Source organism: Macrobrachium nipponense, chromosome 8, assembly GCF_015104395.2.
Source record: "Macrobrachium nipponense isolate FS-2020 chromosome 8, ASM1510439v2, whole genome shotgun sequence".
Taxonomy (NCBI): Eukaryota; Metazoa; Arthropoda; class Malacostraca; order Decapoda; family Palaemonidae; genus Macrobrachium; species Macrobrachium nipponense.
The window spans coordinates 39,648,397-39,661,475 of NC_087203.1; the positions used below are offsets into that span (position 1 = coordinate 39,648,397).

Here is a 13,079-nt window from a genome sequence, read left to right on the forward strand (position 1 = left end):
TCGGTGTCGTATAATATTTCCTTTGCTTTATCATTGGAGGGGGAATAAATTTAAAATGACATTTTTATAATAATATAAAGTTTCACTTATACTTACCCGGTGGTTACATATAGCTGTCGTCTCCTGACGTCACGGCAGAATTTGAAATTCGCGGTAGCGCTAATGGTTTGACAGGTGATCCCTCTACTCCCGCCCTCTACCGGGTACCGGGAACCATTCCAACCATAAATCAGAAGTTTCATGCCTACCTGTCCATATGAGGGGAGGAGGGCGGGCTACCTGTCCATATGAGGGGAGGAGGGCGGGCTTCGTTATGTAACCACCGGGTAAGTATAAGTGAAACTTTATATTATTATAAAAATGTCATTTTCACTTATATAACTTACCCGGTGGTTACATATAGCTGATTGACACATTTAGGTGGTGGGACAATGGCAGCTAAAATAACAACTGTTGGAATTATCCGAAGATATAGGTTACCTTACCTTTAAAGACCGCTGACTCAGTGGTTACTGCCTCTGTAGTCTGCTGGCCTTTATTGTACCGACAGGATATATGGATCCGTGCGTTGGACACAATAATAAGTACTTGCCGTTGAGTCGTGACCGTAACGGACAAGACTATAATGCCCCTGCTCAGTGCGCAGTACAAATCACCACAAAATACAATGAAAAACGAGGGATCACCACAACCGTTTAAGAAATACACCAGACATTAAAAGACTGAAAGATACTCAAAAAACTCCCTGTATCTTCAGACAACCTTAAAAATACAAAACATAATCAAGGAGAAAAGTTAGTGAGGATGGGATACATCCTTCTCTCCCTCACCCAATACCGTGTCAGTCACAATGAATGGCCCCAATGTACTGCAATTTTCATATGTGGTTTGCAAATCTGTCAGATAATGAGATGCGAAGACAGAATTGCTTCTCCAATATGTAGATTTAATAATGTCTTTCAAAGAGATTACGTCTAAAGGCCATAGACGTAGACACTGCTCTAATTTCATGAGCTTTGACTTTAAACACTTTGATATCTGAGTCCTGACATTGTCCGTGTGCCTCAGAAATCAAATTCCTTAAAAAGAAGGAGAGCGCATTTTTAGAAAGAGGACGAGAAGGATCTTTCACTGAACACCACAGGTTATCACTCTTACCTCTTATACCTTTGGTCCTTTGCACATAATGTCTAAGTGCTCTCACTGGACAGAGAAGACATTCGGGCTCATTAGGCCCCACTAACTCTGAAATGTTCTTTATAGAGAAAGAACGAGGCCAAGGACGTGAGGGATTTTCATTCTTAGCCAAAAACCCCAGCATTGATGAGCAAATGGCATTGCCCTTAGCGAATCCAACTCTCTTATCAATAGCATGCAGCTCACTGATTCTTCTAGCTGATGCTAAAGCACAAAGAAAAAGGGTCTTCCTGGTCAGATCTCTAAAAGAACTAGAGGAGATCGGTTCGAATCTATCTGACATCAGCCATTTAAGAACTACATCCAGGTTCCAAGCTACTGTTCTTGACTCCTTTGTCTTGGTCGTATCAAAGGAACGAATCAGATCTGAGAGGTCTTGATTATTAGAAATGTCTAATCCTCGATGTCTGACACAGAAGACAACATAGCTCTATAACCCCTAATCGTCTGGGTAGAAAGCTTCTTATTTTCACGAAGAAAAAGAAGGAAGTTAGCTAACTGAGCTATAGAGGTCTTAGAAGACGAAATTCCTTCTTCTTTGCACCAAGCTCTGAATTGGACCCACTTAGCTTGGTACACTCGATCAGAGGATTCTCTTCTGGGTCTAGCAATAGCCCTTAAAGCTCTCTTTGAAAATCCTCTCTTTCTGAGGAGATGCTCGACAGTCTGAATGCGACTAGTCGAAGAGCGGACAAGTTGTGATGGAACCTCAGAAAGTGGGGCTGTCTGAGTAGATCCTTCCTTAACGGTAACTCTCTCGGAAAGTCCGTCAACAGCAGTAGTAGATCCGGAAACCATTCCCTGGCCGGCCAAAAGGGGGCTATCAGAGTCATCCTGACGTTCTGATGACCTCTGAACTTTGCCAGAACTAATCTTATCATTTTGAAAGGTGAAAGGCATACAGATCCAGATTTGACCAGTCCAGAAGCATGGCATCCACTGTAAAAAACGCCTCCTCGTCTGGTAAACTGGGAGCAATACAGTGGTAGACGAGCTGTCTTGTTTGTGGCGAAGAGATCCAACTGAGGACATCCCCAAATCCCCAAAGCTTCTTGCATATTTGAGGATGTAACGTCCACTCTGTGGAGAGGACTTGTCCTCTCCTGCTGAGAATGTCCGCCTTTACATTCTTCGAGCCTTGAATAAATCTTGTGCTCAAGACAACCTTGTTCTCTTTCGCCCAAATGAGGTCTCTCGCCGCCTCGCACAGAGAGAACGAGTGTGTCCCCCCCATGTTTTTTTATGTAAGAGAGAGCCGTGGTATTGTCTGCTTGAACCAGCACTACTTTCCCTCTTACCTCTGTTTTGAAGTGCATAGAGCCAAATGAATCGCCTTCAACTCTTTTAGATTTATGTGCCAGCTTGCCCGATCTTCTGATGAACTGCAAACAGTCCCGACACTTCTTTCTCCCCAGAGTAGCTCCCCACCCTTGTCCGAGCGTCTGACAAAAGCGTAAGGTTGGGGCTCAACTGGCTTAGAGACAAGCCTTCCTCTAGCCTTCCTTCTGATTTCCACCAAAGTAGGTCCTGTTTGATTCCTTCCGAGATGGGGAACACGAAGGAGTCTGTGAACTACTTCCTTTGCCACTTCTGCTTGAAGTAAAATTGAAGTGGTCTCATGTTTGAGCCTGCCCATACTTCAAATTGCTCTATTGAAGCAAGTTCCTAAAAGGCTCATCCACTGATTCGCCGAGCAAGTTTGTCTGACGAGAAATTCCGTCTATTTTGTTCAGGCAAGAGTCGATCCTTTGGCGAGACGGAAAAGCCTGAAAAAGAACTGAATTCAGTCTCACTCCTAAATAAACTATCTCCTGAGAAGGAGTGAGACATGACTTTTCCTTGTTTACTAACAAACCTAGGCTTTCCGTCATCCTTAAAGTCTTTTGTAGGTCCTCCACACACTTCTGTCTGGACCTTGCCCTGAGAAGTCAATCAGTCTAGATACATGGATATTCGTATCCCGTCTAGATGAAGCCACTTTGCTACTGACGACAGAACTCTGGTGAACACTTGTGGAGCTGTCGACAGGCCGAAGCAGAGGGCCCTGAACTGATAAATGCGGCCCTGGAACACGAATCTCAGGATTCTTCTCGATTCCGAATGAATCGGAATATGAAAATAAAGCGTCCCGAAGGTCTATGGAAACCATCCAATCTCCAGGATGAAGCGCTGCTAATACCGATTGGGTCGTTTCCATAGAAAACTTCGTCTTCAGGACAAAGACGTTCAGGGCACTGACGTCCAACACCGGTCTCCCCCACCCCCCGTGGCCTTCTTTACCAGGAAAAGGCGATTGTAAAATCCTGGTTCCTGCGGAGTGTCCACTAACTCTATGGCCCTCTTTGCCAGTAAGGCGAGAACTTCTTGATGGAGGGCAGCAAATTTTTCGGAGTTCTCCGAGTAGGCTGACAAATTCACAGGAAATTCTGTTGAGAGGGGGGTTGCTTGATGAACGGAATGGTGTATCCTTCCTTCAGGACCTGGACCGTCCAATGATCCGCTCCGAGATGAAACCAGGTCTGCCAGAAAAGGTGTAATCTGGCTCCTACTGCTGTGTGGAGGACTACGGGCCTACTTTTTTGATGGAAGAGGGAGTGGTTTTAGAAGAGGCTCTACCTCTCCCACGAAACCTGGAGGAAGATCGAACGGGAGCTCTCCCTCGAAATGGTTTAGGAGCTTCCGTGGAGGGAGCACTCCGAGAAGCAGAAAGAACCGGAGCTATCTTCCTGGGCTTCTTCACTGACTGTGATAAAAGATCCTGGGTCGCTTTCTGTGTTAAAGATTGAGCGATCTCGCTCACAATCTCTTGCGGAAAAAGGTGTTTCTTGTCTAAAGGAGAGAAGAGCAAGGCAGACTTCTGGTTCAATGAAACCCCTTTCGACAAGAAGGAGTACCAAAGCTGTCTCTTCTTCAACACTCCAGAGGCGAAAATGGCAGCGAGCTCCGAAGCTCCATCACAGATGCCTTTATCGATACAATCCAGTACCGAGGCAAAATCCTTCAACTGCTCCTCCGAAAGTCCAAATGACTTGACTTTCCTGGCCAGCGAAGCAATGGCCCAATCCAGGAAGCTGACAACTTCGAAAACACGGAAAACTCTTGCAAAGATGCTCCAGTTCATTTGTTGAAAAGAAAATCTTCGCAGTATTAAGGGCTGCTCTGCGGGAAGAGTCCACGAGACTAGAAAAGTCTCCCTGAGCGGAGGCAGTCACACCCAGGGAAAAAACTTCTCCAGTGTCATACCAGACACGGCTCCTTGACGAAAGTCTCGAAGGGGGAAGACAAAAAACATTTTTCCCCTGTTCCCTCTTCTCCAAAAGCCAAGCGTTAACTTTTCTGATAGCTTTCTTAGCCGAAATCGAAGAGGACAAGACGCGTGAACGAGGACGAGGAGTCAGGCTTACTGTCCTTTTTCCACTGCGAACTAGGAGAAACTGGAACGGAAGGCGCAAAAGAATCTCCAAAGTTGTCAACGAAGGATCGTAAAAGGAGTTTATACCCCGACAAATGCTTGTCTTTTTCTGTAAGTCCTTCTCCTTCTTCCTCCAAATCCGAAGCTTCCTTCGACGAAACTGGCGAACATTCCATCGGAAGAGGAATCCTGTTCGGCGAATCACACCCTGATGCGTCCGAGGAGGGTGTGAGAAAGCAGGAGAAGACGTCTGAGCCTGTACTGAGACGTATCCGGGCGGCTGAGCTGGCGGCTGCGTTGGCGGCTGAGCTGGCGGCTGAGGTGGCGCTCGAGCGAGAGCCTGACGTGGCGCCATAGACGGAGTCAGGAAAGGAGTCCGACCAGGCGCCTGAAGTGGCGTCTGAAGAGGAGTCACTGGAGAGTCTGAGCCTGAAGAGGCGACTGCAAAAGGAGCCTGCGAAGAGGGACTGCACAGTAGTCTGTGGAAGATGTAAGGCGGTCGGGAGCGCATTCGGGGACGAAAGAGACTTGCCAAAAAGCTCCAAGATACTGCCTAACTTGGCATTCATCTGTTCAAACACCGAAGGTTGAGGATCCACCGACGTAGAAGGCGCAGGAGGTGTAGAAGGATGATCCACAAACACTTCTGGAGCCGCAGGAGTTATCGCTTGAGGAGGCTCTGGAGAAGGCTCCGAAGGAGTGTGCGTGTTCGGCTTCTCCACTTCTATGAGAGAAGGGCGATAAATCGAAACCGCCGGAGAAAAAGCTTCAGGCTCCTCCCAAAAACTACAAGAAGGTTCGGCAGCGCCACCCTCTGGGAACTGCAGCAGGCGAAACATCGCGAGACCTTTTCAGCGGTCTAGAAGTCTTATTACGCCAACCTCTATAAGAGGAAACATCTGAACTAGAGTCGCTTGACGAAAAACACTTCCTCGCAACACCTTTCCAATGGTGAGCGACAGCATCCTGGGATACGGCTACAGGATTGCTTGAGGGGGCGGCTGCTCGGGAGCAGATCCCGCTCGCCTCCCTTCGGTTTTCGGCATGCCTCCTCCCAGGATCTGGGGAGTTTGACAGGGGCCTAGACCTAGGAGAACGAACGGGCCGAACAACCACCTCCTCCACTACACTTGCACTAAGTAATTTATCACATTTAACTACCACCTCTTGCACTGTCTCACCCATTTTCTGCATAGTGGTGAGGAAAGAGACAAATTTCGAGTCCATATCGGCTCGTAATACTGACACGGGATCGGGATCGGGAGATACAGATTCGAGGGCAGGAGCAACCACTGCGGGGTTAATAGGAACAGGATTAACAGAATTCAGAGGAATATCCTGGCTACTCACAAACTTAGAAGAAGATCTCTGTGAAGCCTTTCTGATTCTATCTTTTTCTAACTTTCTCATATACTTTCCCAGTGCCTTCCACTCCTGAGATGTTAGAGACTTACATTCTTCACACGTATTCTCAAAAGAACATTCACGTCCCCTACAACTAACACAAGTAGAATGAGGATCAAGTGAAGCTTTAAGAAGTCTAGTCTTACACCCACTACTACACACCCTATACTGAACAGAGCCGGTGTCAGACATCGTGAAGAATTCAAAATAATTCCTAAAAAGGACAACAATATCAAAACCAAAATAATTATAGCGCTAGCAAAAAGATCAGTAAACTCAAGGTACATCACCAAAAGGAGAAAACCAAGATGATCAAATCCAAATTCCAACCAGCAGAGGAACCGTGTTACCGGTTCCGACGGCAGGAAACTTCTGATTTATGGTTGGAATGGTTCCCGGTACCCGGTAGAGGGCGGGAGTAGAGGGATCACCTGTCAAACCATTAGCGCTACCGCGAATTTCAAATTCTGCCGTGACGTCAGGAGACGACAGCTATATGTAACCACCAGGTAAGTTATATAAGTGAAATGATCTATTAGATCTTAAGGAATTATCCCTCCCTGCAATCTTTGCGTTTACGTGTTGCAAGACCGATTCCGCGTGACTCCAACAAGGCAATTCATACGACACCTTGGTATCCCTCTTTAGTCCAAACGCCATGTCAATTCCAGGAGGAAGCATACTGGCCGGTGTTTCTGTCTTCTCCGAAAGGCTATTGAATTGACGAATCAAATCAATAACCTCTGCATACGAGGCCAGAAACTCTTGGTTTTCTCCATCCTCCGGCTCTAGTGTACCACTCTCCGTCACGAGGGATGTTGTCTCGCCTCTATCTTCTGACAGACGGCCCGGAATTCCACGGCCGCCTGCCCCTACGGCCGCCTGCCCCTACGGCCGCAGTCTCTTTGATCTTTGCTGGCCGCTGTTGGCTCGATCCCGGATAGTCAGCAGGGGAACGAGAACGTCTCACTCTTTCTCTGCTCACGGATCTAGAGCGAGAATCTCGTCTAGATCTCCAAGATGAAGGCTCCCTTAAGACAGAGGTAAGTTCGTCTCTATTAGCATTGGCATCGTTTTCGAGCGTCGGCGAGCCCGGCCTCGACCTTCTATCCAGACGGACACTGCCTTCCACGAACGTATCCGCCGAGGTTGCCAACTCTTTATTTTTCGTACTTTTAATAGGAGCCTTATCGTCCTTCGTACGTATTTTGAACGGCCTTACGGGCGAAACTGGGACCTGCATTCCATCCTCTGCTGCACCTTTCGCCGCCAACGTCGATTTTACCAGAGGTATCGCAGTTTTTGCGATCCGAACTGGCAACTCCGCCTCGGCCGCTAGCTCGCCGGCCGTCACCTCTCTCGCTTGTTCGGACTCTTGCGAACGGCTTCGTCTGCCAACCTTGTGCTTAATAGCCACTGATTTTCCGACCTTCTTGCTGACTTGGAAATGACAGTCTTGGTCCGAAGAAGAGGAAGAATTGATTCTTCTCCTCTTGGCCCGAGGATCCGCCAGAACTCCCGAATCCTCCTCCAACGCTTGACTGGCGCTCGCCGTGACGTTATCGGACTTAGCGATGACGCCGAACTAGAGGAAGAAGACGAAGAAGGCGAATCACACTTTTTCTTTTTGTCTCTCTTATTCATTCTCTCCTCTATATCCTGTAATTTCTGCATTACAGTTTGCATTGACGGGTCAGAAGGCGTATTTTAGCGTATGGGTGCAGCGAAAAAAAGGGCGAGAATCGGTCTGTGACGTCATCACCAGCCTGCCATCTCCAGAGTGTGACGTTTTATGTATTGTGACGTCATCCCTCTCGTAGGGAGAGACTAAGAGGTTTCTGCTGGTAACCGCACGTTTGCTGCCAAACTACCTCCCACGTTCTGCATCGCTGTAAATACTGAGTGGGATGGTGAAGCCGCGGCATTAATTCCCATAAATTGCAAGCCCGGGGGATGAGGAACATTCAGCGCTGCCGGACCCTGCTGGAACCGTGACGTCATATAATGCGCAAGCAGACCATCCAAGGTTGGTACGCCTGGTAGGCCTAGCGCTGACCACGTACCATCTAACCTATGCGCTTGAGTAGCAGGAGCCTGGAACAAAGATGGCGGATCTCCCCCTCTACTTGCTGGGAACAAAGGAGAGTGCAAATTATTCATAAAATTACCCAAGGCCCCTCCTGACGTTTTTCCGATACAGAACCGCTAGGAGAAACCGAAGGGGTATGAGACAATTCAAAAGCAGGTGGAGAAACATATGGAGCAGCCTGGTTTATTACCGATACAAAAGAAGCCGGTAAGGTTTGGTCATCCAAAGATGGCGTCACCCCTTCCTTTTGTATTGGCTTTTCCCATAGAACTTCTTCCACTGTTCCACCGACCAACCGCGACAAACAGAACGCGGATTAGTAACCGTACATACGTTTTCCCTGCACCTACTACACGTTGGATGAGGATCCGTCGACACCGAAGTTAGGAACCTAGAACATGGAAAGCCACTGACTCCTGGCATTTCCTTTGTCTCCTCTTCGAAGCGGTAGACGATCCCGATGTTGAGGCAAAATTCTCCATCATACCACGTATACACTCTTACCACACACTGATCACACTTGGAGAAAGAAAAGGAATGAAAAATAAAAAATGAAATGGATAAAGAACGGGCAAACTGAAAAAAACCGGCTTTAAATGAGATAGACAGTAACACGTCTTATCTTAAAGGTGGTAGGAAAATAACTGATGGGTCACAGGTAGCCGTGGGCATTCTGGGTATACATGCCCCGTGACCTGGTATAGATGCCATTAGTCCCTGGATCTCACAAGTGTAATTTTAATTCTACCGGTTTCCAGCTTGGCGCTAGTAAATCCTAATGTTAAGACCGAAGGTTTGTTTCGTGTATGAACAAATTTACATTATAATAATCGGACTTACTGTGCTAACATCTTTGCTGCTTCTCTGTGTAATTTTGCCTGCAGCGGATTGAATTCTGCTCCTGGTAACACTTCCAACACAGACTCAGATAAAGTAGAACTTACACTTCCAAGTAAGCCTATGAGCGTACTCTCTGCAAAGTCCATGTTTTCCTGCTTACGAGCTTGCTTTGCAGAAAGCAAGTCCAATTTAGTAATTGAAGCTGCAAAAGTCAAAACTTTCATTAATACTTCCCAAATCCTTAATAACACAATGGACTGAAACTGCTTAATAAGCATTACATAGGGCATAATGTCTATAACCAAAATAATATGACACTCGTCACTGCAAAAAAGTGTGTATACATCCATATCCATACCAATCTTTTAAAGATGGGTGATTATCATTATATAAAATAATCATTGATCTCCAATGTATAGAATAGTTTATTCTGAAATATTATATGTCAATTACAGTTCTCATTAAGCTTCAAAAATATGAGAATACCATGTTTACATTTATTGGTAAAGAAAGCACATATGCAATAAAGACATGGAATTCAAATGACATACAAATAAAAAAATGTGAGCATCTTAATTAATACAGCACTGTTAAAACAAAAGAACACTTGACTTACTCGGGGTTATAGAAGGATTAAGACGAGCAATGAGTTTTGACCAGCGTGATACGTGAGGTATGAGATCTGCTGGAAGGCTCATTAGATTGGTGTTTTCCCATCCTTCATGTAAACGGCCAACTCCCACCGAGTCATTGAGGATACTTCTCAGCTATCAAGCAGAGAAATTCACATATTTCAGAAAAAGGATTATTTTCATCCACATCATGTACTATCTTTACTAGTAAGCTTGTTAAATTACACCAAGTCAAATTTGCAAACTCTCATAGAGCTTGTCTGAACCAACAACAGGTGGAAATTTTAGTGGGAAAGCCAGGTAGGATGTGGCCAAAGAAAACAGACAGCAGGAAATGTACGAATACCATGCAGCTTGGGCAAAGTGCCACTGCAAAGAACTGTTTGCTACACTGTAAAGCTTGCTGCTCTTGACTGATAATAAGAAGTATACTGTCTATCAAAATGACAAATTTTTAATCAATTTGTATTTTTCATAACTAACAAACCTGAGGTCTTAACATTAGGATAATACTAGCGCCAAGCTGGAAAACTGGTAGAATTAATAAAAAAAAGGTCACTGAAAAGTTTTTTCATTTCTTTTTACACTTCCATCACATTATTATTTCTGAGAATGTAATCTCCACGAAATAGAGATATACTAAAAGAACGTATCTCAAACTTTTGAAAATTCTAAAAAGCTCTTTATCTCCATGAAAACTCAAATACAGTAAAGAAACTTATATGGGAAAAATAGAAGCAATATTTAAAATGATTGAGCTTAGCACTAGTATTTGATCAATTACTGCCAATCATACACACCAGGACTAGGGTGGCCTTACAAATAAGTGAATCTCCAATAAGAAAGGATGTCAAATGAATGGTCACTTTCCTTTACCTAATTTCAAAAACACATTTGTTAATAAGTCATGCTACCAGTAACATAAGGTTACAGTATGAACTTGTTTTGTTATCTTCTGAAATGTAAAATTTTTTTTGCATTCTATGTACTTTATATAATTCTTCATCCATTTACAAACCACCAAGATAAAGTACCCAATCAAAACAACTGAAGAGCTACATTGCAGAAAGCAATGTAGCTGTGGGCCAAAAGAGTGGCTGTAAAGAAACTCAAATGCATTATATACTGTAAGTGGTAGCTTTAATTGTGTTTAATACAATAGCAGAACGATCCTCCTGATATAAGAAATATACGAACATACAATGGCACAATAGATAACTCAGAGTTGACTTAACAGGCTTATGTAAATTAAGAATAACTGACTTGGTTACCAAGACACTTATATTACAATCAAAGAAATGGTAAAAGACTAATTCCAAAGGAATGAAAAAGGTTGTGGTGCAGTGTCAATAAAACCTTACCTCATGTAAAACCTGATGAAGAAGGAGCAACTGAAGGTGTAAATTGTTGTATGATGACAGGGTGGACAGCTGCATCAGCCATTCAACTTGCTCTTCACACTCTGATACCAGTTTTCCAATTGATTCCCTATATACAAAGCCAAGATGATTACAATATGTCAAAAAACCAGAATATTAATAGAAAAGTATGAAGATTATATAACTCAGTCTCAATAATATGCTACTCAAGCTTATCATAAAAGGAGAGAGAAAAAATGGAAAATAATTTACCTTAAAGTGTTGGGCTGAGGATATACCGTGGAGGTGAAAGAATATAATAATACAGTGTTTATATTATGAAATTTCTTCCACATGACCCATTCATTTCCTTTGGACCAATCAACTAAATTCACAGAGCCAGACAGACTTGTCATCACTCCAACAGGATCAGCAGAATCAAAATGGGCCAAAGCTCTGTTGAAAATACATGCAAAAAGACCAAATAAAACACTATAATGCCACAAAAATAATTCGCTTAGTTTATTTGTACACAAGCTTAAACCTTTAATTCTTCCTTATCAAATCGTGAGCCACAAACAATGATTCACAAATTGTGATATCAATGCCTTTAAATGTCTGTTTACATTCTCCATACTAAAAACTGACCCTTAAACCAAAGAATTTATTACATTGACCTCATACTTATGAGATGAGCCACCCAATTAAAACCTTGGCATGAAATTTATATAATATACATACTAAACTAGATAAATTGATACTCACTGAACATAGGACAAATCTTTGTAAGTATTGAGGAGACCTGAGTGGACTGCAGAGCTTTCTGATTCATTGTATTTATTCCACACCTGCATTGTCCACTTCTGTAACTCACCCCACTGGCTTAGCTTACTATAAGCTTCAGCAATCTGCAATAAAATAGCCACAGTAATGAATAAGTTCCTGCTTTTCCAATGCAGTTTATCATTAAGTAAATAACCAGTATACAGGTTAGCATCTGCAGTACCTTGAAAAGGATGTAAACTTGACATCATTCAATGATCATTTTTCCTTAGCTACACAAAAAGTTAGTATAAAAAAAACTAAATGTAAAACTAAATAAAACATAACTTGATCAGAAAACATGAAATTTCGTACATTTTTTCTTGCACTTTATTATATTCAATTATTCACATGCTTACCTGCTACTTAGCCTAATGACATTTAAAGAATAAAGTTATTTGTCAATCTACATTGATTTTTATATACAAACCCATTACTCTTTTACAGCAAACAATATAATTTGCATATTCCATACATTGCTGCCTTTTGCCAACAGATAAGGAGCGGCAGTAAAGCATGTACTGCACAGATCCACCAGTAACCATTAACCACCTGCCTCGCTTTTCATGTCATCTGAATTTAAGACTGCAAGAGTTCAGTAGGGTTGGGAGGAGAGTAATTGATTTATAAGTAAAATTGATGCTGAATTACAAATTAAATTTGTTCCATTCAAAAATATCACTTAAATAAACATACACCATATCACGAGGGAGGCTGCAGCTACTAAATGTGCCAAACAGCGACTGTAACATGACTGGAGGCTATCAAAAGTAAGGGATCCAAGACTTTGGTTAGCACAGTCAAAAAGAGAGATGCCCTGTGAAAATAAAATAAGGAAATTGCAAATGTGGTAGGTGTTGACAATGTCAAAGGACATTCACCACACATGTGAAACAGTTGCTAGCAATCTCAAGAGTCTAAGCCCACAGGTATGGCATATAAATGATGAGAGATGAGTTAAAGGAAAAAGATAGTGATCCCCCTAGAAGCCATATCCTAAAAGGTAAACTCTGCCATTCTGCTAGCAATCTCAAAAGTCTAAGCCCACAGGTATGGCATATAAATGATGAGAGATGAGTTAAAGAAAAGATAGTGTCCCCTAAGCCATATCCTAAAGGTAAAATCTGCCATTCTGCTACCAACAGTCCCAGTGAATACATATCTATCCACTTACAGCTACAGGGTAACATACCACAGATGACTCTTGGCAAAGTTGACAGGCACCCCCAGGTGTCTGCACTTGGAGGAGATATTTTACATCATGTTATGTTAAGAATTTAGAGAAAAGAGAGTTCTAATTTTGAGGGTTAGAACTCTTACCTGCA

General features: G+C 43.4%; 1 protein-coding gene across 1 annotated transcript in view; it reads right to left on the bottom strand.

Moving 5' to 3' along the window:
• Positions 1–13,079, bottom strand: part of LOC135222695 (serine/threonine-protein kinase SMG1-like) — a gene marked incomplete at its 5' end in the record, with an annotated part of 271,434 nt that overhangs the window by 223,644 nt on the left and 34,711 nt on the right. The window contains 5 exon segments of the mRNA XM_064260879.1: positions 8,943–9,144; positions 9,559–9,709; positions 10,936–11,062; positions 11,206–11,388; positions 11,698–11,840. Of these exon segments, the coding sequence (XP_064116949.1) occupies positions 8,943–9,144; positions 9,559–9,709; positions 10,936–11,062; positions 11,206–11,388; positions 11,698–11,840 (806 nt within the window).